The sequence below is a fragment of the Coenobita brevimanus genome, chromosome 25, assembly GCF_032717465.1.
Source record: "Coenobita brevimanus isolate Jiangsu-jjx chromosome 25, ASM3271746v2, whole genome shotgun sequence".
In the NCBI taxonomy this organism is placed as follows: domain Eukaryota; kingdom Metazoa; phylum Arthropoda; class Malacostraca; order Decapoda; family Coenobitidae; genus Coenobita; species Coenobita brevimanus.
In genome coordinates, this window is record NC_136978.1 from 13,693,839 (window position 1) to 13,714,123 (window position 20,285).

At 42.6% G+C, this 20,285-nt stretch overlaps 1 protein-coding gene across 1 annotated transcript in view; it reads right to left on the reverse strand.

The window, feature by feature from the left end:
* Positions 1–20,285, reverse strand: part of LOC145393722 (uncharacterized) — an 848,279-nt gene that overhangs the window by 540,889 nt on the left and 287,105 nt on the right. Inside the window, exons 33-35 of the mRNA XM_080267765.1 lie at positions 11,981–12,138; positions 11,698–11,800; positions 3,482–3,713 (exon numbers count right to left, since the gene is read on the reverse strand). Coding sequence (XP_080123891.1) covers positions 3,482–3,713; positions 11,698–11,800; positions 11,981–12,138 — 493 coding nt within the window. The remainder of the gene's footprint in view (positions 1–3,481; positions 3,714–11,697; positions 11,801–11,980; positions 12,139–20,285) is intronic.

Sequence of the window (20,285 nt, forward strand, 5' to 3'; positions counted from 1 at the left end):
TTTTGGTTCGTCATTCCTCCGACGTCCGACAGAGCGCCGCTGCATCCTCCCCACTTCCCGCCTGTCTCTCACCGCGACTGGACCTACACTCTTCGCAATGGCTGCCCACGTGCTCGCTTTTGTGGTGGTGCCGTACTTGCTGCAAGGCCTCCTGCTGCTCTCGGCCCTCCTCTTAGTGTGTGTGATGATGGCCCTGCCACCTGAGAAAAGGAAGAGAGTGGTGTTGACTCTGGAAAAGAAGAGGGAGATATTGGAGAAAGTTGATGCGGGTTGGTCTTCTTCCCGCATTCTCTGCGAGTATAACCTGGCCCGGTCTACTTTGTTCGATATCAAACGTTCCCGAGACAAACTCATGCAGTACACGGCTGACTTCTCGTCGAGAAGCAAACGCAACGTGGAAAGGAAGGTTATGTTTACCCCCAAGTTTGCAGAAATCGACCGATCCACGTTGATTTGGTACCGACAGCAACGTGCAGCTGGTGTGATGGTACGTGGAACGGAGCTGAAGGCTGCTGCTGAGAAGTTTGCAAGGCTTCACGACGCCCTAGACTTCAAGGCATCCGAGGGTTGGCTCTTCGCGTTCAAGTTGCGACATGGCCTTACTAACCGTAAAGCACATGGCGAAGCATTGGACGCTAACGAGGATGGAGCTGACGAGTTTCGGCACAAGGTGAAAGGCTTGATCGACAGGGAGGGCCTCACTCTCGGTCAAGTCTATAACTATTCTATCACTCGCTGCCAACGAACACTCTAGCCGAGGAGACGGAGAAGCGTGTACCTGGCCACAAGCTTTCTAAGGAACGGATATCTGCTTTGTGTTGTGCCAGTGCTAACGGCATGCACCGGCTTAAGCCCATTGTTGTTGGCCGTGCAAAGCAGCCTCGGTGCCTTCGTGGGGTGATGGATGTCCTTCCTGTCATATGGTACCATTCTTTGAAAGCATGGTTCACAGCTGTGATTTTCAAAGACTGGTTTCACCGTCACTTCGTCAAGGAGGTCATCCAGTACCAGACGAAGACACTGGGAATCCCTCGCGACCAGGTAAAGGTTCTCCTTCTGTTCGACAATGCACCTGCCCACCCGTGCGACAAGGACTTGGTTGCTGAGAATGGCCGTATTAGGTGCATGTTTCTGCCACCTAATACGACTGCTCTCATTCAACCCATGGACCAAGGAGTGATCGTGGCAACAAAGCGCCTGTACCGTCGGAAGTTCCTGGACGAGGTGATGGCTGATCTCGAGGACGAGGACGAGCGCAGGGAAGGACGTGACACTCGAGGCAAGCGGACTTTGGAAAACCTTCGCCGCTACAACATCAAGTCTGTGCTGTACAACTGGGCTAGTGCATGGAAGGAAGTCCCTGTGAAAACTCTTGAAAATGGTTGGTCTCGTCTGCTTCTCGGAACAGATGTGGAGTATGATTTTCTGGGCTTTGACGTGGATGACTTCCATGCACGGCTACGTACACACGGCGACGTTGTTGATGTGGACGATGTACGTGAGTGGTTGGACGACGACGAGGGCGATCCTGGGTATCAGACGTTGTCTGATATCGAGATCGCGTCTTCGGTTGCTGGTGTCAGTCCCGAACTTGAAGATTCCGACGACGAAGGCAACGATGATGCGGACTCCTCTCAGCAGGACACTACTCCAGCCATCCCCAAGCTGAGCGCACTCTGGGAACATCTAGAGTTCGTCCTAGACTACCTGGAACACCCGGACTGCGACAGGGAGATGGGGCCCTTGAGACTCGTGGAGGAAGTGCGTGCTTTCAGGCAGCGCATCATCAATCGCCAGAATCGTCGGTCCTTGCGTCAGTCAACGATTGACAGTTTTTTCAGGCCCGTGACCCCCGCTGTGCCAAGCCCTGGCTCCACTCCGTTGCCTCCCCAAGACAGGCCCTCATGCTCTGAGCCACAGCCCAGCACATCAGCTACAGTGGAGTCACCGGTCGACGTGAGTTTGTGGCTTTCGTCAGAGTCTTCTGCAGTCGGTACGCCATCACCATGACCCAGCGATGCACCCCTTGGTCGCCTGCCAGTGATACTCTCGGACTCTGACAGTGAATAAACAGCAAGAACTTCTGCAGTAGACCACACGGGAATTTTGAGTGTTGTGCAGTGAAAAAAATGGTGTGTTGTGTTAAGGTTTTCGAAATGAGAGAAAAGACTCAGTGGAAACAAAATTTAACGTAACTAACCTTCTTTGTTTTGGCTTTGGAAAATAAAAAAAACTTGGGAAAAGTTAATGTGCAACACTAAATTAAACTGGAACATTACTTGGACTAAAGTGAACACTGTGAAGAGAACGGACTTCTGTGTGTTATTGACTAAGTTCAGTGCTAGACTTCAGGAAGAGTGTACTGCAAGTGCTTCAGGAAATCGTTCTTACTGTCAGAGTCTGAGAGGAAGCGGTTATTCATCGAGGTGGCCAGGGACTTGCTGTAAGTAGCCAGAATGTTTCATACTGTACTTTTTTCCATACTATACTTACCAGAATGTTTCATACTGTACTTTTTTCCATACTATACTTACCTCATGCATGTGCAGTAGGAATGTGTTTTTCAGAGTTAGGCTAGGTTAGGGTCCATAAGTACCAGAAAGTTTATTAATGTATGAACATACTTCTAAACCCTCATTTTATGTTTCTTTTGCATTTATTTCAGTCATTTATGTGCCTTATTGGTGTGATTTGGGTCTTAAATAGGTGCTATCCATGTCCAGAGGGAGTTGTATAGGTGTTTCTCTGAGTTAGGGTCCGTAAGTACAAGTCCATAAGCTGGGGCCCAATATCCGGACGAAACCAATAACCGAACCTACCGATAGCTCTATTACTCTGGATATTGGAGTGATTACTGTATAAACATTTTGTCAATGCTTGCTGAATGCTCAAAACTTTCTCTCAATAAGCACTGACAAAATGTTTATATATCTGTAAGAAATCAGCACTGAATAAATGAGTGAATGATAAAATATGGTATTTTTTTTTTTTTAATTCCTAGATCATCTATTCATTTATAACATGTAGCAATTTCATAACAATACAGTTATAAATAAGGGCAGGGGAAAAAGTTGAATGACGCAACCGAAAATTGTGGTGAAAAAATACCGCAACTAATATGGTTGGATGCAACCTGCGTCGAAAAAGTGTGAGTAGTCAGATTTCACTTGCATGCAACCTGCGTCAAAAAAGTGTGAGCGGTTGGATTCTTTACCGAGCCCTCATGTATGAGAGGATTAATGATATCCTGGGTAAACCAGGCAGACTTGTTCCCATGGTAATCCACAGGAAGCTTGGCCATGATGTCCTTGAGTGATCTTTGTTGTTTGCTCTAGCCTACTGTGACTGATTGTTGGCAATAAGAACCATTAGCATTGGCACAGGCCTGACAGAGAGCCTCTCTACTTCATTACTTTATGCCCTGGAGTGTGTTAACATCTTTGGAAGCCTGGGTGTTTTGAGGAAGAGGCTAAGAGCACACCAGAAGAGCCTAGTTTCATCAGAACTGTAAATTTGGAACTTGTGCAGGCTATCTTCCATCAGCTTCTGAAAATGCTGAACAAACAGCTCCACAGCATCAATATCAGCACTGAGCGCCTCTCCAGTTATGGCCCTGTTAACAATGCCATGGTGCCTCCTGAACCTCCAAAGCCTGCCATCACTACACTGGAAATTTTCTATTCCAAAGTGTGCTACAACTTCTGTGCTGCATGCTGGTTGTCCAGACCACGAATGGGGACATTCTCAGCTCTCCCCAGTGTGTACCACTTATACACAGCTTCGTCCAGCTTCTCATAGGGCAGCTTCCTGACCCTGAAAACATCCTTCCCTTTCTTCCCACTTTCCATTTTCTTCATGGCTTCCTTTGTTTTATCTTTCTCCTTCAGGATGTCGTGGAGGGTCATCTTCTCCAGGTCATACCTGCACAAGAGTACAGCCCTGCTCATGTCTGTCTCGTGGGCCTCACCTCAAGCTTCCAGGCAATGGAAACATTCCTCCTCTTGGTTTTTCCAGAAGAAGTGGTGGGAGACTCCTTACTAGAAGCCATTCTTCACAATGCAAAACACTTGGCAGAGCTGAGAGACGTGAGATGCAAACACGACAGTCTGAACACAACGAAAGACAAGGAAAGACTGGTCGATCTTGTGTCACACAATGTGTCCACAGACTCTCGTCCTGCCCAACCCTACCAGAAGCAGACCCCAAAGAACCCAACTCGTCATATATTCCCATCAGCAGATCTCAAACCAAGCCCAACTGGCAGGGAGCAACCACAACCTTGGCAACTGTGTTGTGAGTTACCCCACCCATGGCAAACAGATCGTGAAGGCCATGTAGTACACCACATTACTGACCCTAGTTCAGCATAGGGGGGAAAAGAAAAAAGTTTGGGGGCTCAGAGACATTGAAAAGGGCCGTTTGATGCACCCTATTTATCGAACCTTGTTTGGTATTGCTGAAAAAAGTTTTGTGGGCTCAAAGGCATTCAGTAAATCCAAAATCCAGTACAGTACATCAAGGTGGCTTCCCACAATTAAGTGGCTGCTTCCTACAACTGTTCTGTTCACTGAAGTTACATTTTTCATTGAACCAGCATGTAATCTGTCATGTGATGATTTGTCAGTGGTCTCTTCCAATTCCACTTCCAACTTTGTTTCTTTTGAAAGAACGTGTCCATCATTCTCAGACCGTTCCTTTCAACATACCACTAGCATGTCCAGGGGTGTGGAGTCAAATTTTAAAAATTCCGACTCCTACTCCAGGAAATTTTAAGGCTATGACTCTGACTCCGACTCTGCCCCCCCCTTCCCCTCCCCCTCTTCTGCAGTACAGTAGTAGGCACACTGCATTACTTACATATTTTCAAGTTTACTTCATCCATATTATTAGTGTATATAATATTGTAAATGAATAAAACTGTGGTGACCCTTGGCAATGTCAAAGGCAGGTCTAGTAATTTATCTCAATGATCTACATATTAATTCATGCGAAACATCACGAAATATAACATTTCCACACAAAAAATTCACTTTACATCAATATTCCCACAAAAACATCCCACAAATTGCTTGCTTGAAATGTCCTTCCACAAGAGCTCCTACAAATGCTAATTTGTCCCACAAATTTGTGGGAATTTCCCACAACGTGGCACAACTGGCCTAGCAGTGCACCCAAGTACTTTACACGAGAACTGATTACATAAAGGAGTTGGAGTTGGAGATATGTTTACCGACTCCAACTCTGACTCCAGCCAAAAGTACCTGACTCCTCGACTCCTGACTCCGACTCCCACTCCACACCCCTGAGCATGTCACCTCTTGCATTCTGAATACTCATTCCAAAATTCCCGACTGGAGTACGACCTACTATTGTCTTGCCAACCTCTAAACCTCTCGCATTCCAAATACTCTTCCCAAAATGCAATCTTGCCTATTCTTTTATTACCAAACTTTGGATTAAAGTCTCCCATCATAATTTTTTTTTTTTTTTAATGCAGGAAAGAATGAACCAAAGGCTAGAAGTTCACAAGATTGTTCCCTCCTGTACAACTTCATAGAATTTTTCAATTTCTACATCATCATAAGCTGATGTTGATGCAAAGATATGGATTTCCTGCATCTCTTGTTCAGATTCATTTTTAGGCCAGGTACTCTCTCATTTATACTACAGAATTCTTCAGTGTTGCCACTAAGTATTTATTAACCAAAAATCCTCGGCCATGTTCCTTCCTTTGTTGTTTCCCTCTGTAACATCGCATGTGATCATCAGACAAATCTATGAATACCTCACCTGGTCTTCTGACCTCACTAAGATCTATGATATCCCAGATTACATCTCCCGGTTCCTCACAAAGTATAGCTAATTAGCTTCAGTATAGTCATGGCACATGAGTCTGAAGGCAACCTAACTGCCAACAGTGCATCCAATTTTGTGTATGCAGTAATGTGATGTGTGTGTGATTCGTGTATAATATGTTTATGTATAATAATATTCATGTATAATACATCTGTATACAATAACATGATTCATGTAAAGTGTGATAAGAAACTGGACACACTGCTGACTGGTAGGTTGCCCGGGTATGACAATGACAACTTCAGACTGAGTCTACTGCAAGGGTTTGGACATTGTAAGCCCTAAGATTCAGTTTCTAAAGATAGTTAGCTTTCCTCTTTCAGAGATTCTTAGCACCCCTTGCTTTGGAGCTGGTCTGACTCCCACCATGGTCTGTTATTCTATTTCTGCTGGGTACTGGGGCCATGGCTTGGTAGAATTAGTCATAGCTGTTTAGAAAGGAGGTTCAGGTAATTACTACAAGTGGAACACTTTTCATCTCATCCCTTATAGTGAACCTGCCTTACTAGTATGGCTGCACCTGACTAGTATATCTCCACTGATCACTGAAATACATGTTCACATACTGACACACAAATGCAGCCATTACAACATTTCAACCTTCACATGCATCACTCTTCCTGCAGACACACCTTCCCCATTCACTGATCTCTGCCATGAGGAAGGGATAATTATGGCAATCTTTCTCATTCTAAGAAGAAAGTCTGGTCCTGCAGTAGATCTCATATGGACTTTTACAGATACAAACATAATGATGGCAGACCCATGAGATGTGGGAGGGGACAAGGAGTTTTTGTCTATGCAAATATTTGCTTCATGTTCCTTCCACTGGATAGGCATACCACCTTAAGAAAGGTGATTCATAAATTAGTTAATATTCCACTGGATAGGCATACCACCTTAAGAAAGGTGATTCATAAATTAGTTAATAATCACTCACAAACACTACAGGGATAAAGTAACCGCTCACTGGCTGGGATGAAGAATGCATCAATTTCCTATGTAAGCTGAAATCATACAAACCTCTTTTTATTTAAAAGAAAAAAAAAATGTACCAACTGAAGATTCTGCCCAGTCACACTACATCTTGACATTCCCTTCATCTTAATGGAACTGTTGTACCTAATACATGCACTATATGAGGAGTAGACCGTAGCACCAGTTGCCCAGGGCAGTACTCCTGAGGTGGATGGAAAGCTGATGACAGGGAGTGCTGGAGCTCCCATTTCATCAGCTCTCAGGACTAGTTCCTGACCATCCTCCTTTGCTGAACTTTTTCAGTGTCTCAGTTACACAGAGAGTAGGCCAGCATACTCTCCAATACAAATTTCTCTAACTATCTACACCAAACTACATGCACAGTACACACTACACTTCCTTTTCCAAAATTCAAAAAAATCATGGCATCTCAACACTCAGCCTTGAAGTCCAGGGGGGGGGGGGAGACCATAAATGCCCCCACCTTCCGCCCCTCTCCTGGTGACGACTTGAGCTGCCTGGAACCACTGTCTGACTCTCTTCTTCTTCATTTCTGCAACATTCGTGGCCTTTCCTCTACCTTTCGCTCTGTTGAGTGCCACCTCTCCTCCTCTAAACCTCGCCTTCTCTTTCTGACTGAGACTCAGCTGTCTGAGGCAACTGACAGCAAACCCTTTTCTGTATCCTCCTACTTTCTCTATACTCATTTCAAAGCCAAAGGTGACTGTTGTGTATATATACGCAACAACTTATCTTGATCTTGTGTTCCTGAACTCGATTCTTCAGAATTCTCTACACTCTGGCTTCGGCTTTCCTGTCATTCTCTGACTAAATATATCTGTGCTGTTTACTTATCCCCTAATTCTACTGACAATCAAAAATTCTTCAACTATCTTACTTCTACAATGGAACACATTCTATCCATTTCTCCTTTCTCTGAAATCTCCATTTTAGGAGATTTCAATGTTCACCACCACCTTTGGCTCTCCTCTCCTTTCACTGATCCACCTGGTGAGCAAGCCTACATCTTTTCTATCCTTAATGACCTACAGCAGCTTGTACAGCACCCTACCCGTATCCCAGACCGCCTTGGAGAGAGCTCCAACATACTTGACCTCTTCCTTACAACTAATCCTTCTGCTTACACTGTTAATCTTTTCTCTCCGTTGGGCTCCTCCAATAACAACCTTATCACCTTAACCTGTCCTATCACTCCGGTACGGCCTGTGGACCTTCCAGGGAAATATCGTCCATGGCATTTTGGAGCCGCGGATTGGGAGGCCCTCAGGCAGTACTTCTTTGATTTTCCCTGGAATGATTATTGCTTCCATGGCCGGGAGCCATCTGAGTGTGCCTTGCGCATTACAGAGGTTATTCTCTCGGGCATGGAAGCATACATTCCTTTCTCGTATCCTTTGTCTAACTCAAGAAAGCCTTGGTTTAATCACGCTTGTTCTAACCCTGTCCGCAACAAGGAGAAGGCCTACAAAAGCTACCAGAGCCAACCCACCCCCGAATCACATCATCTTTACATTTCTGCCCGGAATCGTGCTAAGTCTGTTCTTCACTCTGCTAAAAACTAATTTCATCCGTACTCAATGCTCTCAACTCTCCAACTCGAATTCTTCCCGCTCCTTCTGGCACCTTGCCAAAAACTTTTCTAACAACTTTACCTCATCATTTTTCCCTCCTCTTTTCTACTCTGATGGTTCTGTAGCTATTTCTTTTACTGATAAAGCAGATCTCTTCGCACAGACTTTCTCCTCCAATTCCACCTTAGACGATTCCGGTGCTGTTCCTCCATCACTTCCCCCTTCTGACTTCCTCATGGCTGACATTAAAATTTCTTCAGCTGATGTATTTTCTGCCATCACTGGCCTCAATACTAACAAGGCATTTGGGCCTGATGGAGTCCCTCCTGTTGTTCTCAAGAACTGTGCTTCTATAATTACACCCTGCCAAGGCAAACTCTTTCGCCTTTGTCTGTCAACTTGTACCTTTCCTTCTTGCTGGAAGTTTGCTCTCATTCAGCCAGTCCCAAAGAAGGGTGACCACTCCCAACCCTCCAACTATCGTCCAATTGCTTTAACGTCCTGTATTTCAAAAGTTTTCGAGTCAATTCTCAATAGAAAAATTTTAAGGCATCTTTCCTATCACAACCTTCTTTCTGACTGTCAATATGGGTTCCGTCAGGGACGCTCCACTGGCGATCTTCTCATCTACCTTTCAGACTCTTGGTCATCCTCCTTTCAGGACTTTGGCGAAAGCTTTGCCATTACACTTGACATCTCTAGGGCTTTCGATCGAGTCTGGCATAAATCTTTAATTTCCAAACTGCCCCCTTACAGTTTCTATCCTTCCATCTGTGCCTTCATTGCTAGCCTCCTTTCTGGTCGTTCTATAGCCGCTGTTGTAGACGGCCATCGTTCTTCTCCTAGATCTATCAACAGTGGTGTTCCTCAGGGCTCTGTCCTTTCAGCAACTCTCTTCCTTTCATTCATCAATGACCTTCTAAGCTGTACATCTAACCCTATCATACACTCATACGCTGATGACCCCACCCTTCACCTTTCCATTTGGTTCCCGCAACGCCCATCTCAGCAGTTACTTCAACAAACAAAGGATGAAGCTATGGCACACCTAATGTCTGACTTGGCTCATATCTCTGACTGGGGTAAAAATAATCTGGTTGTTTTTAATGCATCTAAGACTCAGTTTTTACACCTATCAATCTGACAAAATCTTCCACAGGTATACCCATTAATGTTTAACAATATTCAGCTTAATCCTGCATCTTCCTTGAACATGCTTCGGGTTTCATTTACTCAGGACTTATCTTGGAAAGATCATATTACATCTCTTGTAAAATCTGCTTCCAAGAGATTAGGTGTGCTAAGCCGACTCTGTTCTTTCTTTACCCCTGCACAATTGTTGACTCTATACAGGGGTTTTATCCGCCCCTGTGTGGAGTACAACTCTCATGTGTGGGGAGGCTCCCCACATACAGTACAGCTCTTCTCAATAGGGTGGAGTCAAAGGCTTTTCGTCTCATTAACTCTCCTCCTCTTACTGACTCCCTTCAACCTCTGTCTCTTCGCCGCACTGTTGCATCTTTATCTCTTTTTTCTATCGTTACTTTACTGGTCACTGCTTCTCTGAACTGTCTGCTTACATTCCTCCACCTCTACGACAGGCACGTAGCACCCGTCTAGCAGCAAACTCTCATCCCTTTTCTGTCCAACTCTCTAATGCAAGAGTTAACCATTACTCCCAGGCCTTCATTTATGCAACAGGTTAGCTCTGGAACTGTCTCCCTCTGTCTGTATTTCCTGCTGCCTATGATCTCCAGTCTTTCAAACGCAATGTGTCCAGGCATCTCGAAATGATCGGATCTTGAATTTGGCTCCCTATTGTATTTTGTTTTTCTCTTGGAGGGAACTGTTATTGCGGGCTCATGGCCTTTGGTTCCTTCTTCCTCGCATTAAAAAAAAAAAAAAAAAAAAAAAAAAAAAAATGGGACCATAAATCACTAAATTCTACCAAACAAATTCTTTGTAGCAGATTCTCAAATCCTGACACCATCTTGCACTGTAAAACCTTGCTAAATTTGTCTAAAGTTAAATGGACTTCTTATGAAGAAAAATAAGTTGGTGCTAAGGGTGACTGGTGACAACACAAATAAAAGAAAGGCATCCTTCTGTTTAATTTTCTCTCCTTACTCCATCCTTAGAACATGAAAACAATCTGCACAAAATTATAGCTTACCATTTCCACTACCTCTGAATACAATCCGAACAAAATTATAGCTTATCATTTCCACTACCTTCCAGTCAATGTACTGGTATTACCAAATGAATAATTTCTTGCCACAGGATTTTTAATAACAGCATAATCAAGAATTCATGTTGTTGCAATAATAAATCTAAAATATTACAGTTGGAACGAGTCTACCAGCTGGAGCGTGCAGGCACCTCCCAGCCATGGCTCTAGTCAATGACTGATCACCGATTCGTGTGGTCGTATCTCTGTCTCTCATAATTATTAGTTACTGTATTCTGCATTATCTTCTTTGGCTCTTGCCATCAAGCACAGTTAATTTCAGTGAAACATGGGCTTGGTAATTCACTTTTAAATGATTTCATTCAGTCCCCCCTGAAAGTAATTATCCACTAGGAGAGGATCATTCATCCTGGTTTGTGTCTGATGGCACATAATTACAATCTCTCATAAAAGAATGAATGCACAGAATGCAAATAACTGGTACCAGCATAGCTGTTCACTTGTCTTTATTACACTCATTTTTATGGTTATAGCGCCCATAAGTAATGCAATGCGAAATATGTGACGCTGCTATTATGCTGGTTGATGTAGGCTACCTTGGAAATGAGGTGTCTTTATTTTTATCTGGAAATATACACAGAATGCACACAGCCGGTACGTTCACAACCCTTCACTAAATGTCTTTATTTCACTCACTTTTGATGTTACTGTATATAATGTGTGATATAAAACACTGCAATTCACACATTGTTTGGGTAGGGCTAGAGAGTCACTGCTTGCATCCTTGACCCATGTGGCCACTTCCTTGGTCATGTGAACGGCTGATGCAATACATGCCAATGATAATGCAGCTCATGTTATATTTTTAGCTTTACTTAATTAATTTTTAATGGCAACATTTCAGTGTAAATACAAATACCATACGAAGGTAACTTGAATCAGTACCTAGCTTGTATAATGTAAATCTAAATCACATCAAAAAGAGCCATTGAACATCTAGGCTTTACTGTATATAAACAGTCTAGCACAAATAATGACCATGATCTGTTTGTCTGATAATCTTTTACTACGACCTGTGTTTACGCATTGACTGATGGCTGTAACTTTTTGGATCTATGTAGCCAGACTCTGCAAACAAAAACTGAGTGGCCCTAGATGTGCTTAGGATCCCAATCTCCAGCCTCAACTGGTCGAAAATCACAAGTTTGTAATGGAAAATTAAGAAATGGTAAATATTTGATGTGCTATTCAAAATCAAGTTTTCTAAATTCAATCACCTTAAAGTTTAGAATATACTGAAGCTGTATGATAATTATTCTACTGCACTGCAATGTTGTACATAGTTCAAGAAGTCTAACTGACTCACCTCCAGTTCCGTGTGGTATTTGAGCAGGGCCTGAGACTGGTCATAAAACCTCAAGGCAACAGCATATGGGATGTCATCTAACTGGGCTGTCAGTAGGTTCTCTATTGCTCGGTCACTTAGCTCCAGTGAGTGGTCGAGCTGCCAGTCTAATCCCATGGCTGCTGATGTTACTGGTGAATATCATATAGATACTGTATGTATATATATATATATATATATATATATATATTAGAGAGAGAGAGAGAGAGAGAGAGAGAGAGAGAGAGACAGACAGACAGATAGATAGATAGATAGATACAGATATATATATATACAGTAAAAGTCCCATTATTCGGCAGCTGATTATTCGGTAGATCTGATATTTCGGCAGTTTTGAGAAATAGTCCCATTTACGAAAATCTTTGATTGTTCGGCAGATGTCCGGAATCATCTCGGCAGTCCAGGAAGTGTTATCTGTGACTTGTAGGTCTAATGTTTCATTACACTTCTGTATGTTCACTAATTTCTATATTTTTTCAGACTCAGGTATAGTATTATACTGATTACAATATTGGATAGTATCATACAGTACAGTAACCACCCCCTCCAAAAGAGCGAGGGTTACGTTCCAAGCCCCCTCGCTAATTCTTGAAATTCGTTTATTCTTGACACATTCCTGAAAGTGTCATTTACTGGTAATTGCGTAGCCCATGAACCACTGATACTGTAATGCATTACCCATAAATAATGGTGCTTGTTAAATTAGTTTCCCCATTGTTTTTAGCTGTATGGCTGTGACAGCTCTAGTATTTTTATTCCTCAGCATAATGGAGGAAGGGACTGTCCTGTTGAACTAAACTTAATCTAACCGAGTTTAACTGTACCTAATAATTTAATCATACCTAACCTAACCTAAAGTCAGAAAAATACTTTAAAATAAACTGGAGGAATATGAATTGCTAAGGTCTCTCTGATGAAAGTTAAATGTACATTTAGCGCTCATTCTTTTGTTCGTTTTTGTGTTTAATGTGAAAGAGAGTACTGATGCAAACAGTAATATATCCCATTAACCCCTTAATAACCTCCGGCACTGAACAACCCTTTACAGTACCGATGTCAGTGATATCAAGTCAGTGTGAGCTATAAAGAAAATTGAACAATTATGGGGAGGGAATGAAGATCACTGGTACGTTTACACGACTCTATGCTAAGATTCCAAGCAGTCAGGCGGTCTGTTAATTTCAGATGTTTTCGCCCATTTGGTAAATGCCCCGTAACTTTATAAGTTTTTCCGTGACTCATAGCGAATCATAGCATGGGTTTGGAAAGCTAAATAACATTGCTAGGTGAGCCAGACGATTATCTTCACGTCTTTAAGAAAAACAAATTGATAGAAGAATGGAAGAAACTTACTCTACGCACTCAGAGGGATTAAATTTCTTCCATTTTCTTAAAGATGTGAAGATAATCATCTGGCACACCTAACAATGTGTTATTTAGTTTCCTAAACCCATGCTATGATTCACGGGAGAAGTTACAAAGTTACGGTGCATTTACCAAATGGGCGAAAACATCTGAGATTAACCGACCCTCTGACTGCTTGGAATCGTATCGTAGAGTCGTGTAAACGTGCCAGTGACCTTCGTTCCTTTCCCATAATTGTTCACAGTTTTTTACTGTAATGGGTTGTTCAAAGCCGGAGGTTATTAAGGGGTTAATGGAATACATTACTGTTTCCATCAATACTCTCCCTTTCACATGTAAACAAAAAAACGAAGAAAAGAATCAATGCTAAATGTACGATTAACTTTCATCAGAAAGACCTTACCGATTCATATTCCTTCACTTTATTTTATGCAATTTTCCGACTATTTTTTTTTGTTTGGAAAAAATACTGTATACAGCACTCACTCCAAACATATTTGTAATAACATAAGTAGTGATGAGTTCACCAATACAAGTGATGTACTGAGCTGGTAGGTATCCAGGAAGTGTTATCTGACTTGTATGCCTACTGTGTCATTACACTTGTATATGTTCACTAATTTATAAATATATATATTTCAGATTCAGGTACAGTACTGTACTGATTGCAGTATTGTACAGTATACTCTCTCCAAACAGTTGTAATACCATAAGTGGTTATGACAGTGTTCACCAATATATTTAAGGTACTGAGTGGGTAGGTTTTTGATTACTCGGTAAATCCAATATCTCGGCATCATCCTGGTCCCATAGATGCCGAATAATGGGACTTTTACTGTATATATATATAGTAGAACCTCTTTGGTCCGGACCCCTTTAATCCGGATTTCTGTTAATTCGGACAAAATTTAAAAATAATAAGCTCCAAAAATATGTTGAAAGTAATTCTAAAATCATTTTCAGTATCGGCGCGGAAAGCGATCATCATTCGTTTAGGCTGGAAGCAGCCATTCGTGACTCCTGGGCAAAAATACCACCCCAGCACCTGAGGAACCTCGCCCTTTCACTTCCATGATGTCTCAAGTCCATGAAGAAGCACAAAGGATACCCTACCAAGCACTAAAGGTAAATATAATGCATTATTTACATGTTTTTTCAATGTTGAAAGTTTTGTTTCGCAGGAGGGACGCAGGGCGCTCGATACTTCTGACGAGCACTGTATACTGTATATATTCACAGTATATATATATATATATATATATATACAATACTGGCCATGGTCTTAGGCGCGCCTCAGGCACGCGCCTACGTCCATGGCGAGATCAGAAATATACCCCCTTTCTCAATGGAAAAAAACTGCGCCCTAGAAAAATGCTAATTGGCAACTTACATATGAAAAAGGCTCGTGCAGGGGAGGGAGAGGCAAGCACTCAGTATTGACTGATCGGTGATAGGGGTTTGTTATAAGTGTCTCCTGCCCCCTGGAGTTTTCCATTTTTGTGAGCGATCCTTTCCACCACTACAGTTCGTTCAGGTGGCAATGGGGTGTAACCCAAACTTGTCCAGGGGAGCTTTGACCCGTATACACATGCTACATAAGGCTGGTTATACAGTGAAACGTATATGTGAGGAGACTGGTTTGGATAAGCGAAGTGTGCAGCGGTGGGTATGTCGGTGCCGGGAGACAACAGGCAGCAACGTGCCGGTTCAAATCAAACCGCCTGGCCCTACACATAGACTTTCAAAGAAGACTTTGCACATTCTCAAGAGGCAGTTGAGGGTCACTCCTACACTTACAGCACGTGAAATTAGAGAAAGAAACCCCCAGCTTCTCTCTACAGTGTCTGTTAGGACAGTGTCTCGGTATGTGAAGGAACACCTCCACCTTCGTTCATGTGTGGCGGCCGTTAAGCCATTGTTAACTAACAAACAAAAGAAAAAGTGTGTGGCTTTTGCTCGAAAGTATAGCTCGTGGACACTTGATGATATCAGATTTATTCTTTGGTCTGATGAAAGCACTTTCACTGTGACTGGTACACTAGCCAGACGAGTGAGAAGGCCACCTAACTCTGACTGCTATGACCCTTGTTACATAGTGAAGAGTGTGAAACACCCGGAAAATGTGATGGTTTGGGGTTCATTCAGCTATTATGGAGTGACTAATCTTGTTTTCCTAGAAAAAGGGGAGTCTATGAATAGGTTTACCTACCGGGATCTTTTGATGAACAATCTTCCTGAGGCGTTTGTGGAGTGCAATGCACAGTATTTCATGCAAGATGGGGCCAGGTGCCATACTAGTGCTTATGTAATGGATTGGTTTAAAGAGTATGGTGTAAATGTTATTGAGGATTAGCCAGGAAACAGTCCAGACCTCAACCCCATTGAAAATCTGTGGTCTGTGGTGAAGAAGGCATTGACTGATGAGGACACCAGCTCCCTACCGAAGTTAAAGAAGGCCATAGAAAAGGCTTGGAAAAACATTCCTAGTGAGACTCTGAAGAACCTTGTTGACTCTGTACCTAACAGACTGAAAGACGTGATCAAGAGAAAGGGAAAAACCACCAAGTATTAGTCTGGGTAAGTGTTTAACTTCTTTTTTTAGGGATGTAAACCTGCTGCTACCAGAAAATCTTGGGGCACGGCTGATGCATGCCTAAGTCCATGGCCAAGGGGTGTATATATATATATATATATATATATATATATACAGATATATATATATATATATATATATATATATATATATATATATATATACTGTATATATTTACCCAGTATATCCATCCATCCATCATCCAATCCTACGTTGCCCCATGAGGAGCGTAGACATTTAAGATGAGAGTGATATACCCAGTATATATATATATATATATATATATATATATAGAATGCTGTACCTTGTCCTTTATTACTGTCCTCATCTGTCAGTCTCCCATGAAATCTCTCATCCACTCCAAGAGATTTCCCTTTAGTCCTCTTATGTGCTCTAATTTCAACATTAATCTCTTATAGGGTACCTTGTCAAGGTCTTTTTCAAGATCTAAACACAAAAACTCCACCCAACTATCTCCCTCCTGTAGTACGTCAACCACCTTTGAGTACAAGCTCAACAGATTTAAGACAAATGACCTTCCATTTCTGAATCCAGACTAACTTTTTGCCAAAATGTCCATCTCCTCCAGATATTTTATCCACCTGTCTGTCAAGATTCTATCACGCAATTTTGCGACCATGCTGGTCAGGGATACTGGTCTATAATTCAGGGGTTCTTCCTCATTCCCTCCTTTTTAAATTGGTACCATATTGGCCCTTTTCCATTCCCGAGGCACTTTCTCTTCTTCCAGAGAACACACAATCAAACCGTGAATCTTATCATCCAGTTGTTCTCTGCTTTCCTTTAATATCCAAGTACAGATTCCGTCAAGCCCTGGGGACTTACTAACATCTTGAGTTTCCAGTAGTTTATACATTTCCTGCACTTCTACTTTTATATCTTTTATCACTACATTTCTAGTCACTCCCTCCCCCTCCACAAAATCACTTTGCTCAGTGAAAACCAACTGGATGTTTTTGTTCATTATTTCAGCTTCCATTACCACATGTTCGTAGACCTTTCCTCCAACTTTCAGCTTGTTATTTCCTTCCTTGTGTTTCAATTTGCCACTGACAAAACCTATAAAACAATTCAGGCTCCTCCTTACATCTGTCAATTATAAATCTATCTATCTATCTATAGCCCGACGCCCTACTCCCGCAAAGGGTAGCTGCAGACAAAACGCCTCCAAGTCGCTCTGTCACCCACCATTTGATTACCCTCCCCCTAACTCACTCCTCCCTCCCTCATATACCTCTCAACTCCATCCCTCCACCTCATCCTTGGTCTAACCCTCCCTCTCCCTCCTTCCACTTCACCTACATACACCCTCTTAGTCAGTCGTTCATTCTCCATTCTCTCCACGTGCCCAAACCACCTCAGTGTATTTCTACTAATCTTCTCAACCACATCCACATCCACCCCACAACGTTCCTTCACTTCTTCATTTGTCAACCTGTCCCTCCATGTCACTCCACATGCTCCTCTCAAATAACTCATTTCCACTGCTCTCAGTCTTGATTTGTTCCCCTCTTGCAAGGTCCACGCCTCGCTTTCATAGGTCAGGGTAGGGATCACAATACTATCATGCAGTGACTTCTTAACTTCCATACTCACCTCCCTATTTCTCATCACTGCTTTCAGTGAACCAACAACCTTCCTTCCCTGTTGTACCCTTTCACGTACTTCATCCCCCAGAGTTCCATCCTTACTCATCACACTACCCAAGTACTTGAATGCACTCACATTCTCTATATCCTCACCATCCAACCTCACTGCGCATTCTGTGACCTCATTTCTCTCAAACACCATAACTTTACTTTTGATTACATTAACTTTCAGCTTCCTCCTTCTACACACTGTCCCAAATTCATTCACCAAACCTTGCAACTCCCATTCATCTTCACTCAACAATACTGTATCATCAGCAAACAGCAACACCAGAATCTTCCAAATCTCACCCTCATTCATTAGAGCCACCCTCACATCCACTGCCCTACCTTGCACCTCCTTTACAACCCCATCCATGTATATATTAAACAGCCATGGAGACATCACACAACCCTGTTTCAGTCCTACATTGAGATCAAAGAACTCACTCAACTTACCATCTACTCGCACTGTAGCCCTAGCTCCTTTGTACATACTCTTCACAGCACTCAACAATTTCCCCTCCACTCCATATATTCTTAATACCTTCCACATACCTTGCCTATCTATTCTGTCCTATGCTTTCTCCAAGTCCATGAAGGCAGCGTACACTTTCTTTCCCTTCTCTAGATACTTCTCCACTAAACATCTTAGAACAAATATCTGATCTACATACCTTTTCCCTTCCTAAATCCCTCTTGTTCTTCTCCAACTAGCTCCTCTGTCATATGCCTAACCCTATCAATGAGTATTCTACTATATATTTTACCAGTCACACTAAGAAGGCAAATACCCCTATGGTTACCACATACTTCTCTCTCCCCTTTTCCTTTGTATAAAGGAACAATTATACCTGATTTCCAGTCCTCTGGAACCCTTCCCTCTTCCCAAGCCAATCTACACAACTTCTATATCCACTCCACAACAGTCTCACCCCCATACCTCAGCATTTCACCACACATTCAATCAATTCCTGGGGCCTTTCCCAACTTGATCTTTTTCACTGCTTCCACTACTTCTGCCCTACTGATCTCTTCCTCCCTCCTCTCATCTCTTCTTCTCCCAGCTATTCCCCAACCACTTATACTCACATTGCTCTCACTTTCTTCATTCAACAAATCCTCAAAGTGCTCCTTCCATCTCCTCAATTTCTCTCTCTTCTCCACCAACAATCTATTATTCATATCTTTCACTCCCCTACTATTTCCCCTTTCACACTGCCTTACTTTCTTTACCTCCTTTCAAAACAATTTCTTACTCTCCCTCCGTTCCACACTCAGATTCCTCCCAAACTCTTCATCCACTTTCTTCTTACTCTCCTTCACCAGTCTCTTCACCTCACCTCCCTTCTCCTGCTTACATATACCTCTCTCTTCTCTCTCTCATCTTCTCCCCTACCTCTGCTCGCTAACCATTCACTATATGCCTTCTTCTTTTGTTCCACAACTCGTTTCGCCTCATCATTCCACCATGCTGTCCCTTGCACACCCTTGCACCTCCTCCTCACTCCACAAACCACCTCACACACAGCGCCTATCTCTTCCGTGAATATCTTACTTACATCTTCCACCCCTTCCATCTGCTCTAGCTCATACCTTCCCAATCTTTCTTCCACTATGCTCTTATACTCTGCCATTTTCTCACTCTCTTGCAATTTCTCCACTCTTGTCAGGGGAGCTGTTTCCTCCTGTCTGCCGCTTCGTCTCCTCAACCATTTTCTTTGCAGCTTTACCTTGGCCATCACTACAGATTCTTGTACAGTATATTCATTTCTTGTTCTTTTGTGCTCTTCCTTTGTTCTATTGTTGTCTCTCTTTCTCCATTTGTTCCATGCCACATTCCTTTCTCTTTCTGTTACCACCCATCTTCTGTTGAACCAATCTTTTTTCCAGTTCTCTCTCCCACTGACTCTTGGCACATATTTTCCAACATGCCAAGCTGTAAAAGCCTACAAAGATATCCCACTTCTACGTCTCTCTTGTTCCTCTGAATTTCCTCCAATCTGCTTCTTCGAAAAATTTCTTCAATCCTGTAAAGAGTGTTTTCTCAAAGTTGTATAGTCCATGCCTGTATAGCTCATCTCTTGATGCCACATTCCTCTCTATCAATTGGAACTCAATCACTACATGGTCCCTTTTTTGTATATGACAAATATTTCAGAGATTCAACTGTCAGGTTCTTTGGTTAGCAGTAAATATAGTCTTTCTGGTGTGTCATCACCTCTAAATCTTGCCTCTCTTTTAACCCACTGGGTCATTACGTTATTCACTGCTATATTTGACAGTATACAGCCCCATGAATCTTCACTATATTCTGAGTCCCACTCCTCCCAGTTCACCTCTTTACACTCAAAATCTCCCACCAGGATTATACTGTTGCTTTTCTCAATCAGTCTCTGTGGGTGTCTAACCACGTATGACAACATCTCTTAGTATTCAGCCTCATTCCATGCCTTTGTCTTAAGTGGAACATATGTTACTGTGGTCTCTCTTGCCTTTTCCCCTGGTTTCTAGTTTCATATTTATAATCTCTGCCCTATCTTCTCCTAGATCCACATTATCCACATTTATCATCATATCACTCCTCCTCCCATGTTTTCTTCTCTACTCTTTTCTATAGTACAGTATGTATCTGCCATCACCCACTTGAAAATCAATA